General features: G+C 40.3%; 1 protein-coding gene across 1 annotated transcript in view; it reads left to right on the top strand.

The window, feature by feature from the left end:
- TG (thyroglobulin) overlaps positions 1-24,875 on the top strand; it is a gene marked incomplete at its 5' end in the record, with an annotated part of 481,401 nt that overhangs the window by 89,640 nt on the left and 366,886 nt on the right. Inside the window, 4 exons of the mRNA XM_082259019.1 lie at positions 1,144-1,298; positions 3,237-3,393; positions 10,876-11,091; positions 17,799-17,948. Coding sequence (XP_082115145.1) covers positions 1,144-1,298; positions 3,237-3,393; positions 10,876-11,091; positions 17,799-17,948 — 678 coding nt within the window. The remainder of the gene's footprint in view (positions 1-1,143; positions 1,299-3,236; positions 3,394-10,875; positions 11,092-17,798; positions 17,949-24,875) is intronic.

Here is a 24,875-nt window from a genome sequence, read left to right on the forward strand (position 1 = left end):
ATAGCTGTCAGCCACGGAATCCTTTCGGATGTCTGATTCCCTGTTTGTCCTTCCTGAGGGACCTCGTAAGGGTTCGGCTGCGTCTGCGGCAACCATATCCAAATGGATCAGACAGACTATTGTTCAGGCCTATTCACTGGAGGGTCAGGTTCCTCCTTTACTTGTGAGGGCACATTCTACTAGAGCTATGAGTGCCTCTTGGGCTTTCCGCCATCAGGCTTCTGTGGCTCAGGTGTGTAAAGCGGCGACCTGGTCGTCTGTGCACACTTTTACAAAATTCTACAAGATTGATGTGAGGGCATCCTCGGATGCTTCCTTTGGCCGCAAGGTTTTGCAGGCTGCTGTTTGCTGAAGACACTTACTGTTTCTCTTTCAGGGGTGAATTTGTTATTTTGGGATAAGCTCCTGTTGGGGTTAAGCTTTCTGTTGCCCCGTTGGCTACGTTTTTTAGCCTTGTTGAAACGTTAACAGTTGTTGGTTGCATTCTCCCCACCCCTCATGTCTACACTGTTATGGGACATCCCATTCGTGAAGAAACTTCCAGAGCTGCATCTGTCAGAGGACGTAAGAGAAAACTGAATTTTTGTAAGAACTTACCGTAAAATGATTTCCTCTGAGTCCCCTGACAGACGCAGCTCCCACCCCTCTATGTTGGGGTTGGTTGTGTTCTTCACTGCTTTGCTACGAAACTGATTCTATGAGCTGGTGTGTCTGGGGTCATGTGGATAGGACGGCCCCTAAAGGCGTGCCTAGTGAAAGCTTTCACTGCCTAGCTAACCCATTAATGAAGAAACTTCTAGAGCTGCGTCTGTCAGAGGACTCAGAGAAAATAATTTTACGGTAAGTTCTTACAAAAATTCAATTTTTTTAGCAATTAATCGTGCAGCTCTACCTTATGTACTCTTTATTTTTTAGCCATATCTATTACAATGGTGCAAATATGGTGATTATATTAAGTGTAGTAAGTTCTGGCAACCCATCGAGAGTGCAATAAAAGGTTTAAAGGAACAAATCAAGTTTTATTTGTTTTTACCTGTAATTTACTTTTTTTTTTCCAGGTTTGTGTTGGCTGTACCATTGCTTATTGTCTCCATAGCACTTATTAATGATTATTATAATACAAATTGGTCACTATGTTTTCAGGGATGAAGCCGTTCAGTACGGTCCAGACTCAGGCTTGGTTCCAGCTCTTGCTCCCCGCTGGTAAAATGTGTACTGATGACTACTCTGGATTATTAGAAGCATTTCGAACCTTTATATTGGACGATCTGAGGGCCAGAGGTCTCTGTCATCTCCAGGTAGGATCTCTGTGTCATCTCCAGGTAGGATCTCTGATCTTCCTCCACAGGAATAACTCTCTGGACTTGATTTAGAGAAGTGTAAAGCTATAATAAAGGAGAACGTTTTAAATTTGGATTTAATACCGCTTTAAAGCAGAACTACACTGTATCTGAGCACCACAAACTGAAATCACTATTTAACCACCTGCTGACCGCCAGTCGCAGATATACTGCTGCTGGCTGGCTCGGCTGCCCGAATCACCATACCCCACAGGAGCGATCCTGGGGGCACGTGCACACCCTCACTAGCCAGTGGGGAAGCTGATTCATGGGGCCGGCGGCCGCAATAACTTTTGCGCAAACCTATCAAAATACACTTATTGGGGACTTTATTTTACCGAAAATATGTAGCAGAATACATATTGGCCTAAAAGGATGTAAAAAATGGATTTTTTAATTTTTTTATTGGGAATGTTATATAGCAGAAAGTGAAAAAGCCGCAGTTATACGGTGGCAGGTTCCCGTGAATCCCCACTCGACAGCGGGGAGGCCAAGGCATGGGGTCGGCGGCACCCGCGATCGCTCCTCATGAAGGGAGAACGGCGGTCTGCTGTTGTAAATACAGCAGACCGTTGTTCTCTCAGGAATCAGCACTGAGCGCCTCTGTTCCTCCTATTTAGGATCACAGGGTTGATTTCACAAGCCCATCCCCCTCACAGTTAGAAAATACTCCCCTAGGAATACACTTAACCCTTTGATCGCCCCTGAGTTAACTCCTTCCCTGACAGTGTCATTATTACAGTAACAGTGCATAGTTTTAGCGCTGATTACTGTAGTAATGTCACTGGTCCCCCCAAAAGTGTCAAAAATGTCAGTTAGGTGTCTGATCTGTCTGCCGCAATGTCGCAGTCCCGCTAAAAATCGCAGTTTGCCGCCATTACTTGTAAAGATAAAAATAAATAAAAACGACATAAATCTTGCCCCTAGTTTGTTGTCACCATAACTTTTGCGCAAACCAATCAATATACACTTATTGGGATTTTTTTTTTTACCAAAAATATGTAGGAAAATACAAATTGGCCTAAAATGATGAAGAAATGTATTTTACATTTTTTTTTATTGGGAATGTTATATAGCAGAATGTGAAAAACACTGTTTTTTTTTTCAAAATTGTCGCTCTTTTTTTGTTTATAGCGCAAAAAAAAAAAGAAAATCGCACAGGTGATCAAATATCACCAAAAGAAAGCTCTATTTGTGGGAAAAAAAGGATATCAATTTTATTTGGGTACAGCGTCGCACGACCGTGCAGTTGTCTGTTAAAGTAATGCAGTGCCGAATTGCAAAAAAATGGCCTGGTCATTAAGGGGGCAAAACCTAGTGGTTAATTCATATTTAATATTCAAAGCAACCCCCCCCCCCCCCACACACACACACACACTCATCCATGTCTCCATGCTTTTTTTTTTTTTGCAGAGAAATCACTTTGAAATATACCCCCCCCCCCCCCCTTAGTATTTCTGGCCGTGGCCATCTTGAATGATCCATGTAGCCTTTACTTCCTGGAATCTATTTTCCCTTAGCTCTGGCATGGTGTGCTTAGCTCAGAAAGAATCTCCTTCCCTCCTCCAGATGAAAGACATCATTTTGGCCTAGGTCAGAAACCAGGAAGTAATTGAAGAAATGTAAAAAAAAAAAAAAAAGAAAAGTTTAAAAACAAGTAAATATAATATAACTTCCTATCTATTTGCTAAGGATAGCAGTATAAGGACTAAAAATAGTTAACGTTGGTTGAGAGAGTTGAGTTCCACTTTAGGAAATCTGTAACGTGTGGACAGATTTGAGTTGTTACATTTTCATATAAATCTGAAAAATAGAATCGTAATTAAAACAAGTCTCTGTCCAAATAAATAGTCTCTGATGATTGTATTCCTCTACTTTCTGCTCTCTCTGAAACAGATGACCACGTTCGGAGGCCAGGGTACCATCCCCCTATGTGATGATACCACCATCCATGTTGAGTGTTTGACGTCTACTCGTATGGGAGTAAATGTGACCTGGACAGCCCAGATAAATGAAATCCCAGAATCCTCGCTGCCCACTTTACTTGATATTGGTAAATTTTATTTATCATTAATATTATTATTATTATATTTTTTTTTGTGCATGTTGGTAAATTTAGAACATTTTGCCAGTGACAAAGTCAATTTTGCCACAATAAATTTACTCATCCAAGTTTTTGCACGTTTGGTAGTTTGTGCCACAAATCCTGGGCTAAAAACAAAAGTTGTGTGTGCAGTATTTTCTTTTTATTTCTAATTTTGCCAATGACAAAGAAAAATTTGCCACAATAAATTTACTCATCCAAGTATTTTCAATTGCAAGTTTTTGCCACAACCCCCAGGGCTAAAAATAAGTGCCAGTTCACACTGCAGCGACGCTACTTCGCACCGCGACCTCGGAGGTCGCGGTGCGAGCAGCGCGCCGCGACCTCGGAGCGGCCGCCACGGACTTCATAACATTGAAGTCTATGGCGGTCGCCTCCGGGTCGCCCCAAAGAAGCTCCGGACCCTTTTTCTAGGTCGGAGCAACTTGTGTCGCTCCTATTAGAACGGGTCCGCAGCTTCCCTATGGGAGGCGACCTGCGGCGACCTGTGAGGCGACCAGGTCGCCTCACAGGTCGCCCTAGTGTAAACCGGCACTAAAAGTTGTGCATGCAGTATTTTTTTTTTTGTTTGTTTATTTTGCATGTTGGAAAATGTTGAAAATGTTGCCAATGACAAGGAAAATTTTGCCACAATAAATTTACTCATCCAAGTTGCATGTGTGGTAGTTTGTGCCACAAATCCTGGGCTAAAAAAAAGTTGTGCATGCAGTATTTTCTTTTTATTTCTAATTTTGCCAATGACAAAGTAAATTTTGACATAATAAATGTATTCATCTAAGTTTTTGCAATTGCAACAGTTTGTGCCACAACCCCACCGGCTAAAAAAAAAAAAAAAAGTTGTGCATGCAGTATTTTTTTTTTTTTGCATGTTGGAAAATTTTGAAAATTTTGCCAATGACAAAGAAAATTTTGCCACAATAAATTTACTCATACAAGTTTTTGCATGTGTGGTAGTTTGTGCCCCAAATCCTGGGCTAAAAAAAAGATGTGCATGCATTATTTTATTCTTATTTCTAATTTAGCCAATGACAAAGTCAATTTTGACATAATACATTTATTCATCTAGGTTTTTGCAATTGCAACAGTTTGTGCCACAACCCCCCGGGCTAAAAAAAAAAAAAAAAAAAAAAAAAAGTTGTGCACGCAGTATTTTTTATTTTTTTTTGCATGTTGGAAAATGTTGAAAATTTTGCCAATGACAAAGAAAAATTTGCCACAATAAATTTACTCATCCAAGTTTTCGCAATTGCAACAGTTTGTGCCACAACCCCCCGGGCTAAAAAAAAAAAAAAAAAAAAAAAAAGTTGTGCACGCAGTATTTTTTATTTTTTTTTTGCATGTTGGAAAATGTTGAAAATTTTGCCAATGACAAAGAAAAATTTGCCACAATAAATTTACTCATCCAAGTTTTCGCAATTGCAACAGTTTGTGCCACAACCCCCCGGGCTAAAAAAAAAAAAAAAAAAAAAAAAAAAAGTTGTGCACGCAGTATTTTTTATTTTTTTTTTGCATGTTGGAAAATGTTGAAAATTTTGCCAATGACTAAGAAAAATTTGCCACAATAAATTTACTCATCCAAGTTTTTGCATTGCAACAGTTTGTGCCACAACCCCCTGGGCTAAAAAAAAAAAAAAAAGTTTTGCATACAGCATTTTTTTTTTGCAAGTTGGAAAATGTTGACAATTTTGCCAGTGACAAAAAAAATCACAATAATTTTTGCAAGTGTGGTAATTTGTGGCACAAATTCTGGGCTAAAAAAAAGTTGTGCGTGCAGTATTTTCTTTTTTTTTCCTTCAAAATTTGCCAATGACAGTCAGTTTTGACATTATAAGTCCCCATTCACACTAGCCTGGTGTGCCTGGTCGCCTGACAAGTCGCGGTGGGTCACCTGCCATTGATTAGCACAGGACCCGTTCTAATAGGAGCGACACAAGTCGCTCCCACTTAGAAAAAGGGTCCTGTACTACTTTGGGGCGACCTGGAGGCGACTTGCATTGACTTCAATGATATGAAGTCCGTGCATGTCGCGCCGAGGTCGCGGTGCACCGCGACTTCACAGGTCGCCCCAGCAAGTCGTGTCGCCCCTGTGTGAATGGGCTCTTAATGTACTCATCCAAGTTTTTGCAATTGCAACAGTTTGTGCCACAACCCCTGGGGCTAAAAAAAAAGTTGTGCATGCAGTATTTATTTTTGTTTGTTTTTTTTTTTGTATGTTGGAAAATGTTGACAATTTTGCCACAATAAATTTACTCATCCTAGTTTTTGCAATTGTACAGCAAAACACTTTCCAGAAGAAAAGATACAATAAGAAAAAAAGTTCTGGCTATGTGAGCTTAAAATCTAAAGAGTTTGTAAAGTGGTATAATAAGACATTATTAACAAATGTAGAAATCTCTTTAAAAAATAAAAAAATAAAAAGCATATCTATCCAAAAAAAATAAAAAATTCTAGACAGAGTTTGTGAAATCTTGTGAAATCCTTCATTGCAACTGTTTTTCTGTTCTTCTAATTCTCTGAATGATTAAATCTGAATGGAAATGACATTTTTAATCCTAATAGACAGATTTTTCAGAAGTTATCTTTCTTGGAAACGCAAAAAAAGTAAAAAAGTCAGTTTTGCTGCAATAAATTTACTCATCCTCCCTCATTGACACCCGCAAGAAGAAATGATGCAAAGGATGCCAGGTTCATGTCCTGACTGCAGTACATGAGCTTACAATCTAAGGGGGTTTGTAGTGTGCTACGTGACTACATTAATAAAAAGTGTCGACATCTAAAAACAAAAAAAAAAAAACAGCTAAATAACCACACGAAAAAAAAACGTCTAGACTGAGATTGTGAAATCGCTCGTTGCAGCTTTTTTTGTTCTAATTTTCTGAATCTGAATACAAAGGAAATTCTTCATCCGAACAGACAGATTTTTTAGATTTTATCCTTCCTGGTGACACAAAAACTGACTTGACTTACATTTTGTGACATTGTTTCATTTTCAGTGCAAACATTAATTACTGCGAATGTTTCAGTAGCAGATGTTTGGTTTGATATGGAGAGCGTTGTGAGTGTGAAGCCGGCTGAGGCTGGTTTTAATTTTGAATTTATTAAATATGACTCCAGACAAAACACAAATCTCAGTAACCAAATTAGAAATGATTGAAGCCTTTAAATCAACACGACAGCCAGGAAACAAGCATTTTCAGAAGGAGGTTTTTAGTGGGAGGCCATATTTTTCTGTTATAACAGACGAACACCAAGCAAATCTATAAAACAAAATACCTTTTAAACCTCTATTCAATAAAAAATCCTATTTTACAGAAAGTCGGCATAAATGACGAGGGTAGGGAATTTTCACCTAACACCGGCACTGAGACAGGGAGAGGAAAGGTTACAATATGGTGCTCAGGGCTCTGGGGCTTTTCCAACAATCCTTCTATGCAAATATTTCCTCTACAGGTCGAATGTTATTCATTCAGAAAAAAAACCCCACAAACTGTTTCTGGAAATATTATGGCCACAAGCTGGAGCTGATAATCATAGTAAATACTTAATTACTAAAATTATTTATGATGATGATTATTATTTATTATGATGATGAATATTCATGAAGATAATGATGATGATTTATGATAATGATGATGGATGATGATTTATGATGATGATGTTTATGGATGATGATGATGGATGATGATTTATGATGATGATGTTGATGGACGATGATGATGGATGATAAGGATTGATGATTATTTATAATGATGATGATGATTTATGATAAGGGTGCAGGATGATGATTTATAATGATGGAGGATGATGATGATGATTATTTATAATGATGTATATTTATAAAGATGGATGATGATTATTTTTTGATTATAATGCAGATTTATGATGAGAATGATGATGATGATGATTATTGATGATGGAGGATGATGATTTATGATGATGGAGGATCATGATTTATGATGACGATGATTATTGATGATGGAGGATGATGATGATTATTTATAATGATGTATATTTATAAAGATGGATGATGATTATTTTTTGATTATAATGCAGATTTATGATGAGAATGATGATGATGATGATTATTGATGATGGAGGATGATGATTTATGATGATGGAGGATCATGATTTATGATGACGATGATTATTGATGATGGAGGATGATGATGATTATTTATAATGATGTATATTTATAAAGATGGATGATGATTATTTTTTGATTATAATGCAGATTTATGATGAGAATGATGATGATGATGATTATTGATGATGGAGGATGATGATTTATGATGATGGAGGATCATGATTTATGATGACGATGATTATTGATGATGGAGGATGATGATGATTATTTATAATGATGTATATTTATAAAGATGGATGATGATTATTTTTTGATTATAATGCAGATTTATGATGAGAATGATGATGATGATGATTATTGATGATGGAGGATGATGATTTATGATGATGGAGGATCATGATTTATGATGACGATGATTATTGATGATGGAGGATGATGATGATTATTTATAATGATGATTATTGATGATGGGGGATGATGATTTATGATGATGGAGGATCATGATTTATGATGATGATGATGATTATTGATGATGGAGGATGATGATGATTATTTATAATGATGATTATTGATGATGATGATTTATAGTGATGTATATATGATGATGGATGATGATTATTGATGATGATGATTATTTTTTGATGATGATTTATGATGAGGATGGACAATGATGATTTATGATGATGGAGCATGATGATTTATGATGATGAATTTTGATGATGGAGGATGATGATGATTATTATTTATAATGATGATTATTGATGATGATTATTTATAATGTATATTTATAATGATGGAGGATGATTATTTATGATGATGATTATTGATGATGATTATTTATAATGTATATTTATAATGATGGATGATGATTATTTATGATGATGATTATTTTTGGATGATGATTTATGATGAGGATGGAGGATGAAGATTTATGACGATGGAGGATGATGATGATTATTATTTATAATGATGATTATTGATGATGATCATTTATAATGTATATTTATAATGATGGGTGATGATTATTTATGATGATGATTATTTTTGGATGATGATTTATGATGAGGATGGAGGATGAAGATTTATGATGAGGATGGAGGATGAAGATTTATGATGAGGATGATTATTGATGATGATGATGATGATTTATTTATAATGAATCATTATAAATCATCATGATGAATATTTATGAAGATGATGGTTATTTATAATGATGATTATTGATAATGATGAGGATTATTTAAGATGATGGATGATGAATATTGATGATGATGATTATTTATAGTGATGAATATTTATGATGATGATGATGATTTATGATGGTGATGATGATGATTATTTATAATGATGAATGTTTATGATGATTATTTATAATGAGGAGGATGATGATTATTTATAATGATGATGATGGATGATGATGATTATTGATTATGATGATTTATGATGATGATTATTGATTATGATGATTTATGATGATGATTATTATTGATTAAGATGATTATTATTATAATTATTATTTATTTTATTCCCTATGATCATCAGCTCCATCTAGTGGCCATAATGTGGTATTTTCATGATTCACTTTATTCTGTATGAATGAATAATATTTGACCTAGAGAGAAAAAAAGCCTAATAACATTCAATTTAAACCCATTTACACAGATCAAATGTACATGCATTTTCACTGGACATTCTTTTATAAATAAATACACCACTTAGTGTTGCAAGTTTGAAAATGCACATGTAATAAACTCATCATCATTCTGCTATACAATAAGGGGTATATTTATAAAGCAATGAATGTGACGTTTGTTAAACATTCCCCGAAGGTGACTAAAGCACTAATTTAAAACACATTCACCAGGAGTGAATGTTTGATGAATATTGTAATGTATTGCCTCTGACAGAGATCACAGTGCCCTCCCTGGCAAGGTCATCCTCTGTTTTTCTCTCCAAAAGGATGGAGCCATCTTTGTTCAGGCATCCCCCAGAATCAGCATTCCTGGACTAAGATGCTGGTGCAGAGATAATACAATCATTTAAATCCCGGGGCCTGTGAGGTTCTTGGCTGTTTTCACAAATGTCTTAACATCAGTACCGGGACAAGGTCATCGGGCGCCCAGGGCAAAGATGCCAAACTGCGCCCCCCATTCCCTTAGGGTAAGGGTCAGGATGCCCCCATCCCTGCAATAAACCAATGTGACCAGGGCAGCCACCCCTCCTGCCCACCCCTTGTCCCGGCCCTGCTTGACATGGATCTGCCCCTGCTGCAGCCTCTCACCTTGTGACTTGCTACAGTGTTGCAGTCCGATCGCTGGGAGAGAGGAGACTGAGGAAATGCTTCCTCCTGTCTGCAGAAGACTAATGACATCATCTCAGCCTAGGCAAAGTCCCTGTCACTGGCAGAAAAGAGCTTAAAAGTGGCTTGTTTTTTTTCAAATTGTCTACAAGAGAGGTCTCCAAACTGCGGGCCAGTGCCTGGATGTGGCCCTTTGCTTGCCTTTTTTCTAGCCCTTGGGGCACTAATCCTCTCACTGATACGCAGGGGAGGACTGGGCCAGGGGGCAGGGAGGCAATTGCCCCCTGGGCCACTCTAATGCCCTGTAAAAAGGCTGCACTGCTTCTGCCACAGACTTGCCTAAAGGATTCCTGGTAAAGAGAAGTAAAAAGTCTCTGCCACTGACCTACTGAGTGCGAGATGAAGACAAGGACAGAGCACAGGCCCCCCCCCCCCCGCATGGATGGTGTAAACTGTGTTTGAGCAGAGGCCGGTTCCATGCCCCACTTGAGACTCTCCTCCCCTGGCCAGCCCCAACCGAGCTGTCCAAGCCCCCTGTTGGTCAGGTTGGGAACCCGGATTCTACCGGTGAGTAGAGAATACCTGGAGCAGGGCTTCAGCTTGGAATGGGGGTCAGAAAGAGGACCTGAAGAGTGAGAGTGGGAGGGCAGCCGAGTTGCTGCACCATGGGCCTCTGATTTGTACTTGCCCCCTGGGCTTAAAGTTGCCAGTTTGCCCCTGCTGATACGAGACACTATTATGCCAACTGACATGAACAGTGGGGCACCATTTCTCCCATCAATGCTAACAAATGGTAATTCCTCCACCAATTACCATATATTATGTTTACTGGCCGCAGTTCGGCCCCCCGTAAATTCTGAAGGACAAAAAACTGGCTCTTTATTTAGAAAGTTAGGAGACCCCTGGTGTACAGCAAAGTCATTTATTTTCTTCTCTTTTAGAAATCAAACTTAGATCCACCATTTGGCCCCCAAATAACTAAAGTGGAGCCTTACCCATAATAACCTTTACATGTTTTACTAGTTATGATTTTTCTGTTCCTTCACAGAGAATGCGCTGGCGACAGACAACGTGGTTGGACGCCTGTTATCAGTTATTGGATCTGGCAGCTATTCCCTGGATTTAGATTCCAAGCTCTTTGTGGCTGACAAGTCTGATTTCCTCCCTAAAGACTCCTCCACACAGGTCAGACTGAGCTGTGCTAAAGGGTTCCAGAAGTTGCTGAATTCTCGGGCGGAGGAAATTGGGAACGTTGCTGGATGTGGTATGTACAACTTCTTAAGGGTGGAGATTAAGGTCAGCAAAGTCTGACCTTCCTGTCCATTAAAATGTATGTCCAGCACAATTTTCTTCTGCAAACATGAATTACAACACTCAGAGGGTCCCACCAGTGAAATATAAATACGTATCCAGAAGGTGCAACAATGTTCCAAATAATATAAAGCAATGAAACAATCTAGATTCTTTAAAAAGCCATCTGCACACTCCAAGAGACAAAGATTCTAGTAGCAAAAGTGAAATTGTCTTCATCAATGAACCCAGTTTACCCCGTTCAGGTGAATGTACAGACTTGATGCTGCGGGTGGTCCTCCATAAGGCTTGGTTCACAGCTGGTGCAACCAGGTGTGGGTGGATTCCATGTTATGCATGTAGGACAGCCCAAAATTAATATGTATAATAATAATAATAAAAAACGTTATTTTACATAGTGCCTTTAAGCGCCGGTTCACATTGCAGCGACGCTACTTTGCACCGCGACCTCCGAGGTCGCGGTGCAAGCAGCGCGCCGCGACCTCGGAGCGGCCGCCACGGACTTCATAACATTGAAGTCTATGGCGGTCGCCTCCGGGTCGCCCCAAAGAAGCTCCGGACCCTTTTTCCAGGTCGCCTCACAGGTCGCCCAAGTGTGAACCGGCACTAAAGGTGGCTTCTCAAAGCGCTTTACAAGAAAAACACAAAAATACACAGGATAACATAATGGAAAATGGGACGGTGGCTGGTCCTCCATAAGGCTTGGTTCACACCTGGTGCAACCAGGTGGGGATGTATTTCCACATTTTGCATATAGGTTAGCCCATTATTAATAATAATAAAAAAAAAAAAAAAAAACAACTTTATTTTATATAGTGCCTTTAACCACTTAAGCCCCGGAAGATTTTACCCCCTTCCTGACCAGGGCCTATTTTGCGATTCGGCACTGCGTGACTTTAACGGACAATTGCGCGGTCATGCAACGCTGTACCTAAACGAATTTGACGTCCTTTTTTTCCCACAAACAGAGCTTTCTTTTGGTGGTATTTGATCACCTGTGCGATTTTTTGATCATGCGCTATAAACAAAAAAAAAGCCTCAATTTTGCAAAAATAACAATATTTTTCACATTTTTTTATATGAAATTCCCCCCCAAAAAAAATTAAAAATCAAAATTTTTTAACATTTTCGGCCAATTTGTTTTATGCTACATATGTTTGGTAAAAAAAATAGCAAAAAGCGTATTTTGATTGGTTTGCGCAAAAGTTATCGCGTTTACTAACAAAGGGAAAGATTTTTGTCATTTTTATTGTTTTGTGTTTCTGCAGAAACACAGATCTCGGCCTTCCCACAGGAAAAACACCCCCTGCACAGTTAGAAAGCACTCCTTTGGAACACATTTAACCCTTTGATCCCCTTCCCCCCCCGGATGTTAACCCTTTCCCTGTCAGTTTCATTAGTACAGTGGCAGTGCAAATCTTTAGCACTGATCACTGCAATAAAGACACTGGTCCCCAAAAAGTGTCAGATTTGTCCGCCACAATGCCGCAGCCCCGCTGTAAGTCGCTGATCACCGCCATTACTAGGAAGACAATTCCATAAATCTATCTTATTTTTTTTTTTTTGTAGACGTTATACATTTTTCGCAAACCCATCAATATAGGCTTATTGGCATATGCGTAAGATCTTGCTTATGTACATGTGTAGGAGTCCCACACATAATTAACCTCTTGCCAACCACTCACCACAGATATACGGCAGCAGGGCGGCTCGGCTGCGTAAAATCATGTAGATCTACATGATTTTTTGCACGAGGTCTCAGCGGCTGGCGCGCGCCGCCAGAGCCGCGCTCCTACTGTGTTTAGACACAGCAGGAGGCTGGCCACGGGAGGAGCGGCGGCGATTGCCGCCGGCCTCCCACGATCGTCAGAGAAACTGACAGAAGACCCGCCTGCTTATGTAAACAAAGCAGGTGAGTCTTCTGTCAGACAGGCAGAGAGAGATCAGGAGTTTCAGTTAAGTAGAGATCAGGAGCTTCAGCTGAAACCCCGATCAATCTGTGCCTGTCACAGACGCCCCCCTTTCCCCCCCACAGTGAGTAATCACCAACAGGCATACATTAACCCCTTTGATCACCCCCAGTGTTAACACCTTCCCTGCCAGTGTCATTTATACAGTAACAGTGCATATTATTTAGCACTGATTACTGTATTAATATCACTGGTCCCCAAAAAGTGTCAAAAATGTCAGTTAGGGGTCCGATCTGTTCGCTGCAATGTCGCAGTCCTGCTAAAAAACACTGATCGCCACCATTACTAATAAAAAATAAAAATTCCAAAAATCTATCCCGTAGTTTGTAAACGCTATAACTTTTGCGCAAACCAATTAAAATACAATTTTTGGGATTTTGTTTAACCAAAATTATGTAGCAGAATACAAATTGGCCTAAACCAATAAAAAAAAAAATAGATTTTTAATTTTTTTTTATTGGGAATGTTTTATAGCAGAAAGTAAAAAATATGGTGTTTTTTTTTTAACCACTTAACCACCGCCCGTTTTACTGCGGCAGGCAGTCGCTCCTGGGCAAAGCGACGTAGTATTACGTCGCTCGCTCAGGAGACTCTAGGGGGCGAGCGCGCGTCGCTCATCAGCCGGGGGGGCCAGCGCCAGCCACTCGCGATCTACCGCAGCTGAGGGAGAAAGACAGACGGCTGATGAAAACACAGCCGCCTGTCATTCTCCCTGAAGTGATCACAGAGGCTATGTGATCCTGATATATAGGATCGCATGTCTATGTAGTTACATCACAAGCCACGCCCCATGACAGTTAGAATCACGCCCCTAGGGTCAAATTTAACCCCTTGATCACCAGTACAGTTAACCCCTTCCCTGCCAGTGTCATTATTACAGTAACAGTGCATATTTTTAGCACTGATTACTGTAGTAATGTCACAGGTACCCCCAAAAGTGTCAAAAATGTCAGTTAGGGGTCCGATCTGTCCGCCGAAATGTCGCAGTCCCGCAAAAAAAAAAATCGCAGATCGCCGCCATTGCTAGTAAAAAAAAAAAAAAACAATAAAAATGACATAAATCTTTCCGTAGTTAGTAAACGCAATAACTTTTGCGCAAACCAATCAAAATATGCTTATTGCGATTTTTTACCAAAAATATGTAGCAGAAAACAAATTGGCCTAAAATGTTAAAAAATTTTGATTTTTACATTTTTTTTTTTGAGAATTTCATATAAAAGAATGTGAAAAATATTGTTTTTTTTTAAAATTGTCGCTCTTTTTTTGTTTATAGCGCAAAAAATAAAAACCTCACAGGTGATCAAATACCACCAAAAGAAAGCTCTATTTGTGGGGAAAAAAAGAATGTCAATTTAGTTTGGGTAGAGCGTCGCACGACCGCGCAATTGTCCGTTAAAATCAGGCAGTGCCGAATCACAAAATAGGGCCTGGTCTTTGAGCAGCCAAATCCTCCCGCCTGAAAGTTGTTAAATTGTCTCTCTTTTTTGTTTATAGCGCAAAATCTAAAATCTGCGGAGTGATCAAATACCACCAAAAGAAAGCTCTATTTGTGGGGAAAAAAGGAAATCAATTGTATTTGGGTACAGCGTCGCACAACTGTGCAATTGTCAGTTAAAGTAACGCAGTGCTGAATCTCAAAAAAATGGCCTGGTCATTTAGGGGGTAAAACCTTCCGGAGCTGAGGTGGTTAAACATGTTGGAGGTCTCTAGAAAGTTTTTTGAGACCTGGCAAAGCCTGCAGCATGTCTACGCAAAAGCAAGGTCTCACGCATGCACAGACAGGGCGTTCTTCCAGATACTAAACACCGTGATCTTTAATCCCTCACTGAAACACTGTCTCATGTGTGATGATTGTAGACATTCCAAGAGGGAGAGGGTGACCAGTCTCTGTCATCCTAGTCTAGGTGAGTAATCAGGAAGTGGCAGGCTACACCAAGATTAAAGGTCCACCTAAAATTTAAAAAAAAAATAAATTTTTACTATTATTAAAAGGTATTTTACTATTTTGTAAAAGAGGAGAAGGGGGGCAGATGGGAATTTCATTTCTTTGGTAAAAGTTCCACTTTAGCAGTCCTCACAGGCCTCTGTAGCTGCAGTTGTTGTGGAGCAATTAATCCTCAAAATTCAGATTTTCTCTGTAGCTCAGCTGCTCTCTCCCAGTAGCAAATTCACAACTTGAGAGTCTTTAAATTCCTAATGTAAACACATAGCAGGCATAGAGGAAACTGAGAAAACTGGGTGTTAAGCCCTTGCTTAAAAGATTTCACTGTTTGTACAGTGAACTTTGGGGATGAATTGCTCCAATTGGTGATAACTCCAGAGGTCAATGCAGGCTTATTTTAAAGCATAATTCGAGCCCATTCACACTGCAGCGGCACGACTCTGTAGTACTTGGGGGGCGACATGTGAAGTCCCGTGCACCGCGACTTCGGCGCGACTTGCACGGTCTTCATATAATGAATGTCTATGCAAGTCTCCCCGAAGTAGTACAGAACCCTTTTTCTAAGTCGGAGCGACTTGTGTCGCTCCTATTAGAACGGGTTCTGTAGCAGTCAATGGACCGCGCGACTTGTCAGGCTGACAAGTCGCCTGACAAGTCGCTCTAGTGTGAATGGAGCCTAAGGCTCGGTTTCCACTAGTGCGACTTGCTGTGTGACTTGACACATGTCAAGTCGCACAGCAAGTCAAAAGCCATTGATTTCTATCTGGCCCGTTTCCACTGCCGCGACTTGAGTTGCGGCGACTTCAAAAGTAGTTCGTGCACTACTTTTGAGCCGTCTTCAGTGCGACTTCCCTCTATAATGAGGGACAAGTCTCACTGAAAGCCGCAAACAACTTTAGCTACGAAGTCGCGCTAGAAGTAGCACGACTTCGTAGCCGCACTAGTGGAAACCGAGCCTTACTGTTGTTAGGAAAATGTAAATATTTAAATTGCCATAGAAAATATCAAACCTGTCCATGGGCAACATAAATTCTGAGAGATGTGGAACAACCCGTAAGCTTGCAAGGTCAGCTCTGTTGACTCTGAAAGTTCATGTCAAGCACCATATATTAGGCGCCTATAATTCATTCTGTTTTTTTTTTTTTGCATGTTAAAAAAAAAAACAAAATTAAAAATTAAAAAAAAGTTTGTCAGTACCAAGGAGATGGGGAAAAAATGAAATGAAATGAAAATCTCCAGCAGATGAGCTGCTTTAACCACTTGCCTACTGTGCACTTAAACACCCTTCCCATCCAGGCCAATTTTCAGCTTTCAGCGCTGTCACACTTTGACTGACAATTGCGCGGTCATGCTACACTGTACCCATTTGAAATTTTTATCATTTTTTTCACACAAATAGAGCTTTTTTTTGGTGGTATGTAATCACCTCTGGGTTTTTTATTTTTTACAAAAAAAAAGAATAAAGACAGAACATTTTGAAAAAAAAAAAAGTTTTTCTTATTTTCTGCGAGTAAATTTTGAAAATAAATTTTTCTCCTTCACTGATGTGAGCTGATGAGGCGGCACTGATGGGCACTGATAGGCTGCACTGATGGGCACTGATGAGGTGGCACTTATGTGCACTGATGAGGTGGCACTTATGGGCACTGACGAGGAGGTACTAACATGCCGCAATGATGAGCACTGATAGGCGGCACTGATAGGTGGCACTGATAGGCGGCACTGCTGGGCACTGAGAGGTGGCACTGCTGGGCACTGAGAGGTGGCACTGCTGGGCACTGAGAGGCGGCACTGACGGGCACTGAGAGGCGGCACTGATGGGCACTGGCGGATGGCACTGATGGACACTGACGGGTGGCACTGATGGACACTGATGGGCGGCACTGATGGGCAGCACCATCAGTGCCCACACTCAGTGCCCATAGTGCTGCCAGTCAGTGCTTATCAGTGCCTAGATGAGCAGGCACTGATGGGCACTGACTGGCAGCACTATGGGCACTGATTGTGGGCATTGATGGGGGACACTGATGGCGGGCACTGTGGGCACTGATGGGGGGCACTGTGTGTGTTTTTTTTACCTTTTAGTAATCAGGGCACTGGTGATCAGTGCCCTGATTACATGTCTCTGTGTCCCCGGCGCTGTGCAGCTCTCCCTCCTTCCTCACACGCAGGCTCTGTGTGAGGAAGGAGCGCCGGCGATGAGAGATGATCTCATATGTTTACATATGAAATCATCGCTCATTGGACGGCCCGATCACGTGGTGAATGGCCGCTGTGATTGGCCATTCACCACGATCTGTGATCGGCTGTGTCCAAGGGACACGGCGACACAGATTCTCCCCGCTGCGCGCTCGCGGGAGCGCGCGGGGGGCCTGTCACTGGGAGGCCGTTTAAAAACGGCCTCCTGAAAATTCGAGTCTGCGCTGCAGCCGTATATAGGCTGTAGCGCGGATGGGAAGCAGTTAAAGAGAACAATAATACTGAAAAACACTTTTAACTGGCATGGTCAGGTGTTTCCCTTGACAATGGATTAGATGTTTAACAGCTTAATCCAAATCTTTAATTTTTTTTGTATATTATTTTTTATTTTCTTTGTTTCACCTATGGTTCTACTGTTTTTTTTCACCATGCTAGGCTTTTCCAAAAAAAAAAAAAAAAAAAAAAAAAGAAAGCCTAGCACTAGCTCTGCACTTATTGGCAACAACAACTGCAGAAGGTAGTTACAAATCCTACAATGATCCTTTGCAGGGATTTGTCCAGCGGGAAGTTTTTCTGAAGATGGGGAATGTGTGCCTTGTCCACATGGCTTCTACCAGGAGAAATCGGGGAGCAGCCAATGCCTAAAATGTCCTTTGGGCACCACCACTGCCTACACTGGAGCTTATAAACAGAACCATTGTGAGTGTCATTTTAATCAATATCTCATTAATGTTCTCTTTTTTTCCCACTTTATTGCCTGATGTACAGATCTCAATAAATTGGTATTTAACAAGCAAAAATAGTAGTAGTAGGAGAGTCTAAAAGTAAACATGTACAGTTCCATAAATCCTTGCCAAAAATCCAACATCTTTTTTTAGAGTAAAGATAAAAAATTTTGAAACATCCTCAGTCTTAGTCATAAGTGGGTAGCATTTCCGCCTAGCAGCACCAGGCTCGTTGGTTTGAATCCCATCAATGGCACAACCTGCCTGGATGTTTTATGTTCTCCCTGTGCCTGCGTGGGTTTCCTCCAGGTACTCATGTTTCCTCCCACACTCTAAAGACATGCTGGTAGGTAACTGGATCCTGTCTAAATTGGCCCCAGTATGTGTATGTATGAATGTGAGTTTGGCACCTTAGACAGTAAGCTCCTTGAGGGCAGGAACTGATGTGAATGTACAATATACTGTATATAAATTGCTGGCCCTATGCAAGTACCCCTAATAAATAAATTACATAGGCAGTTTGCTGACTTCCAGATGCATGTTGGGAAATTGATATACATTCAGGTCCATAAATATTGGGACATCAACACAATTCTAATCTTTTTGGCTCTATACACCACCACAATGGATTTGAAATGAAAAAAGCAAGATTTGCTTTAACTGCAGACTTTCAGCTTTAATTTGAGGGTATTTACATCCAAATCAGGTGAACGGGGTAGGAATTACAATAGTTTGTATATGTGCCTCCCACTTTTTAAGGGACCAAAAGTAATGGGACAATTGGCTGTTCCATGGCCAGGTGTGTATTATTCCCTCATTATCCCATTTACAAGGAGCAAATAAAAGGTCCAGAGTTCATTTCAAGTGTGCTATTTGCATTTGGAATCTGTTGCTGTCAACTCTCAATATGAGATCCAAAGAGCTGTCACTATCAGTGAAGCAAGCCATCATTAGGCTGAAAAAAACAAAACAAACCCATCAGAGAGATAGCATAAACATTAGGTGTGGCCAAATCAACTGTTTGGAACATCCTTAAAAAGAAAGAACGCACCGGTGAGTTCAGCAACACCAACAGACCCGGAAGACCACGGAAAACAGCTGTGGTGGATGACTGAAAAATTATTTCCCTGGTGAAGAAAACACCCTTCACAACAGTTGGCCAGATCAAGAACACTCTCCAGGAGGTAGGTGTATGTGTGTCAAAGTCAACAATCAAGAGAACACTTTACCAGAGTGAATACAGAGGGTTCACCATTGTTGAGCCTCAAAAAACCATTGGGGAACCTCAAAAACAGAAAGGCCAGATTAGAGAGTTTGCCAAACAACATCTAAAAAAGCCTTCACAGTTCTGGAAGAACATCCTATGGACAGATGAGACCAAGATCAACTTGTACCAGAGTGATGGGAAGAGAAGAGTATGGAGAAAGAAAGGAACTGCTCATGATCCAAAGCATACCACCTCATCAGTGAAGCATGGTGGTGGTAGTGTCATGGCGTGGGCATGTATGGCTGCCAATGGAACTGGTTCTCTTGTATTTATTGATGATGTGACTGCTGACAAAAGCAGCAGGATAAATTCTGAAGTGTTTCGGGCAATATTATCTGCTCATATTCAGCCAAATGCTTCAGAACTCATTGGACGGCGCTTCACAGTGCAGATGGACAATGACCCGAAGCATACTGCGAAAGCAACCAAAGAGTTTTTTAAGGGAAAGAAGTGGAATGTTATGCAATGGCCAAGTCAATCACCTGACCTGAATCCGATTGAGCATGCATTTCACTTGCTGAAGACAAAACTGAAGGGAAAATGCCCCAAGAACAAGCAGGAACTGAAGACAGTTGCAGTAGAGGCCTGGCAGAGCATCACCAGGGATGAAACCCAGCGTCTGGTGATGTCTATGCGTTCCAGACTTCAGGCTGTAATTGACTGCAAAGGATTTGCAACCAAGTATTAAAAAGTGAAAGTTTGATTTATGATTGTCAATCTGTCCCATTACTTTTGGTCCCTTAAAAAGTGGGAGGCACATATAGAAACTGTTGTAATTCCTACACCGTTCACCTGATTTGGATGTAAATGCCCTCAAATTAAAGCTGCAAGTCTGCAGTTAAAGCACATCTTGTTTGTTCCCTTTCAAATCCATTGTTGTGGTGTATAGAGCCAAAAAGATTAGAATTGTGCCGATTTCCCAATATTTATGGACCTGACTGTAGTCTTCATTCATGTGTCCATCTGAAACTTGACAGTAGAATGACACAGGATGGGACTTAACCCCTCTGAGGGGTAAGTTTAAGCATTTTACTGACAAAAAGTTACCTAAATTCTTTTCTTTTTCACACACATACAAAATACACATTTTTTTTTTACAAGAAAAGTTAAAGTCTCAATACTTTTGGAAATATAGTGTATACATATATATTTATTTATATAATGCTGTTCTCTGTTTACCTTTTATTCTTCCTTTAAAAAAAAATTGTGTCACCTTGTAATAAATGTTTATTTTCTAGAAATGGTAAAAACAAAAAATATATATAAACCTCAATTTAAAAGAAAAATAAAAAAGAATAATAATAATAATAATAATGTAATTTGTAATTAACATATATACAGTATTTTCCTAAATTTTATTTTCAAAAATAAACATTTATTACATGATGCACAGCATCTTACAAAAGTAAGTACACCCCTCACATGTTTGTAAATCTTTTATTATATCTTTTCATGTGACAACACTGAAGAAATGACACTTTGCTACAATGTAAAGTAGTGAGTGTACAGCTTGTATAACAGTGTAAATTTGCTGTCCCCTCAAAATAACTCAACACACAGCTATTAATGTCGAAACCGCTGGCAACAAAAGTGAGTACACGCCTAAGTGAAAATGTTCAAATTGGGCCCAAAGTGTCAATATTTTGTAAGGCCACCATTATTTTCCAGCACTGCCTTAACCCTCTTGGGCATGGAGTTCACCAGAGCTTCACAGATTTCTCTTCCACTCCTTCATGACGACATCACATAGCTGGTGGATGTTAAAGACCTTGCTCTGCTCCACCTTCAGTTTGAGGATGCCCCACAGATGCTCCATAGGGTTTAGGTCTGAAGACATGCTTGGCCAATTCATCACCTTTACTTTCAACTTCTTTAGCAAGGCAGTGGTTATCTTGGAGTTGTGTTTAGGGTCATTATCATGTTGGAATACTACCCTGCGGCCCAGTCTCTAAAGGGAGGGGATCATGCTCTGCTTCAGTATGTCACAGTACATGTTGGCTTTCATGGTTCCCTCAATGCCAGCAGCACTCATGCAGCTCAAGACCATGACACTCCCACCACCATGCTTGACTGTAGGCAAGACACACTTGTCTTTGTACTCCTCAACTGGTTGCCGCCACACACGCTTGACACCATCTGAACCAAATACATTTATCTTGGTCTCATCAGACCACAGGAGATGGTTCCAGTAATCCATGTCCTTAGTCTGCTTGTCTTCAGCAAACTGTTTGCGGGCTTTCTTGTGCATCATCTTTAGAAGAGGCTTCCTTCTGGGATGACAGCCATGCAGACCAATGTGATGCAGTGTGCAGCGTATGATCTGAGCACTGACATTCTGACCCCCCACCTCTGCAGCAGTGCTGGCAACACTTATACATCTATTTCCCAAAGACATCCTCTGGGTATGACGCTGAGCATGTGCACTCAACTTCTTTGATCGACTATGACGAGGCCTATTCTGAGTGGAACCTGTCCTGTTAAACCGCTGTATGGTCTTGACCACCGTGCTGCAGTTCAGTTTCAGGGTCTTGGCAATCTTCTTATAACCTAGGCCATCTTTATGTAGAGCAACAATTCTTTTTTGTGGAACTTCCAGTGACTAGTATGAGAGAGTAAGATTGATAACCCCAAATTTATCACACCTGCTCCCCAGTCACACTTGAGACCTTGTAACACTAACGAGTCACATGACACCGGGGAGGGAAAATGTCTAATTGGGCCCAATTTGGACATGTTCACTTAGGGGTGTACTCACTTTTGTTGCTAGCGGTTTAGACATTAATGGCTGTGTGTTGAGTTATTTTGAGGGGACAGCAAATTTACACTGTTATACAAGCTGTACACTCACTACTTTACATTGTAGCAAAGTGTCATTTCTTCAGTGTTGTCACAAAAAAGGTATAATAAAATATTTACAAAAATGTGAGGGGTGTACTCACTTTTGTGAGATAATGTACATATAGATATCAATTTTTCTTCCCTGAAAATGTGTTTATAAATCAGCAGCATGTACAAATCACGGCTTCTCTTTAATGAGGCCATATGATGAATTTGTTTGTGGAAAGCTGATTCCATTTAACATCCCAAACCCTTTCAAGATGCTCAAGTTTGTAAACCAGGCCCAAATGAAGCATATGTATTGCATATGTATCGTGGTTGGTCTTTATGTGGTCATGGCAATGAATGCGACAAATCTAGTTCCCTCGCTTAACAAAGCTGAATAATGAGATTTCCTGTTTTGGGGGAACACATAATTAAAATCTTCATTGTGACCTTTTGTCAAAATGTTTATATGGTTTTGAGCATTAGTGGTTCGTGAAGGAATTTTGTTTGTCTTGGGGCTGATTATAGCTGTGCCTTGTACATTTACCTTAAAGCGGAACTGAAGAAATTTTTTTTTTTTTTTAATGGCTCAGAGGTAGGGTGTTTTGGTAAAATATTTACTGCATATGCAAAGTCTCTTCCACCCAAAAAAAAAAAAAAAAAAAAAAAAAAAACCTGCTCAGGCTTTTTTTTTTTTTTTTTTGGCACATAGGTACGGACAAAGAGGAAACTTAATTAAGGCTTTAAGGGTACTTGAAATGATATTAAACAAAAAAATATTAAAAAAAATAATAAAATTTGAAATATTTATCAATTACAGGCATACCCTGCTTTAAGTACACTCACTTTACGTACACTCACGAGTACGGACACAGCCTGGTCAGCTTGGTATGGCACTACTCCCAGTTTTTAACATTGACATCTATGGGAAATCTTGGTCAGCTTGACATGGCACTACTCCCAAACCATAAGTGACAGGGATACCAAACTTAGGGAGCACCGAGAGGGGACCCAGGACTACTACATATCCTATTTGTGGCCGGCCAGCTTGCCTAGGTAATCTACCATGTCATAGTCCTGGATCCCCTTAACATGCTCCCCAAGCTTGGTGTCCTTGTCACATGGTTGGGAGTAGTGCCCTGACCAAGATTTCCTATGGAGCTAGTGTATTTACATGCATTGAGAAATGAAAAAAGGTATTGCTTCACTTTAAGTACATTTTCGTTTTACATACACGCTCTGGTCCCATTGTGTACTTAAAAGTGGAGTATGCCTGTATTACATTACTACTAAAGTGGGTCAGGGAATTAGACTTCATTTCCCTCATGGAATCTCCCCGAAATTATAAACAGAGCTCCTATACTAAGATCTGAGCCATGGGGACATTTCCTCTGAAATTCACAGCAATTCCTTGACAAACTGTGATCGTGGTTGTGGCAGTGGCGGCGGGGAGAGACCCCTCAATATACCCTAAACTACCCTTTTTTAACTAAAACCATAATTTTCTTATCCCCCTTCCTCCCTTTTTAGGCTTCTTCCCCTCAAGACCTCTACCTACCCAGTTGCTGCACATGAGATCAGTACAGGAACACGGGTGCATAAACCATGAAATAATGGGGTCTTCTCTCTTCTTTATATATATATATAGTGTACACAGGGGATATACTAGAAATGAGAGAGTGTACTTTGCACCAGCTTCTTTTCTTTTTCATTTTATGATTTTAATGTAATTACACTAAAACCTTGGATTGCAAGCATAATTAGTTCCAGAAACATGCGTGTAAACCGAAGCACTCGTATATATCAAAGCGAATTTCCCCATAAGAAATAATGGAAACTCAGATGATTTGTCCTTCAGTTTATAGTCCATAAAATAAGATTATAGCAATATGATTGGTTCTGTAACCGTAAAATGTCCATCCACAAATGGCGCCTCCACAAAGGGATTAGAAGCAAAATCCAGCAGGAGATACAGAGTATAAAAGAGAAGAGAGGCACCTCTAAGTGTAGCAATATGGTTACATTTAATGAAGGTACAACATTTAGCATCTCACATGGTTGATGATTAGAGAGGCACATCTAAGTATGCAGGCATTAGGGGTAAAGCTGACCACATAGACCGTCCTCCGCACCGCTGTCAATCTGCAGTCATGACTGGGAAGACTACCCTGCACAGTAGAGTGATCTGAAAGCGAGGCTTGGAGCGCTCGTTGAGTACAGTGTGGAAGGAATGACGTCTATGGCGGTGAGTGGACAGCTTTACCCCTGATGCCTGCATACTTAGATGTGCCTGTTTTATTGATCAACCATGTGAGTTGCTTACTGTTGTACCTTCATTAAATGTAATCATATTGCCACACTTAGAGGCGCCTCTCTTCTCTTTTATACTAAGTTGTGACGTGACACTACTTGTATATCAAGACATCGCTTGTTTATCAAGTCAAAGTTTATAAAAAAAATTTTGCTTGTCTTGCAAAAGGCTCTCAAACCCAGTTCCTCTAAGAGTCGGTTCACAATGGGGCGGCACGACTCTGTACTACTTCGGGGGCGACTTGTGCATTCCCATGCACCACGACTTCGGAGCGACTTGCATGGACTTCACATAATGGAAGTCTATGCAAGTCGCTCTGAGGTCGCCCCGAAGTAGTACAGGACCCTTTTTCTAAGTCGGAGCGACTTGTGTCGCTACTATTAGAACGGGTCCTGTAGCAGTCAATGGACCGCGAGGGAGCGCGACTTGTCAGGCTGACAAATCACGCTAGTGTGAATCGAGTCTCAATCCAAGGTTTTACTGTATTACTAAATATTTCA

The sequence above is a fragment of the Pelophylax lessonae genome (assembly GCF_965119305.1).
Source record: "Pelophylax lessonae genome assembly, chromosome: 5".
Classification (NCBI taxonomy): domain Eukaryota; kingdom Metazoa; phylum Chordata; class Amphibia; order Anura; family Ranidae; genus Pelophylax; species Pelophylax lessonae.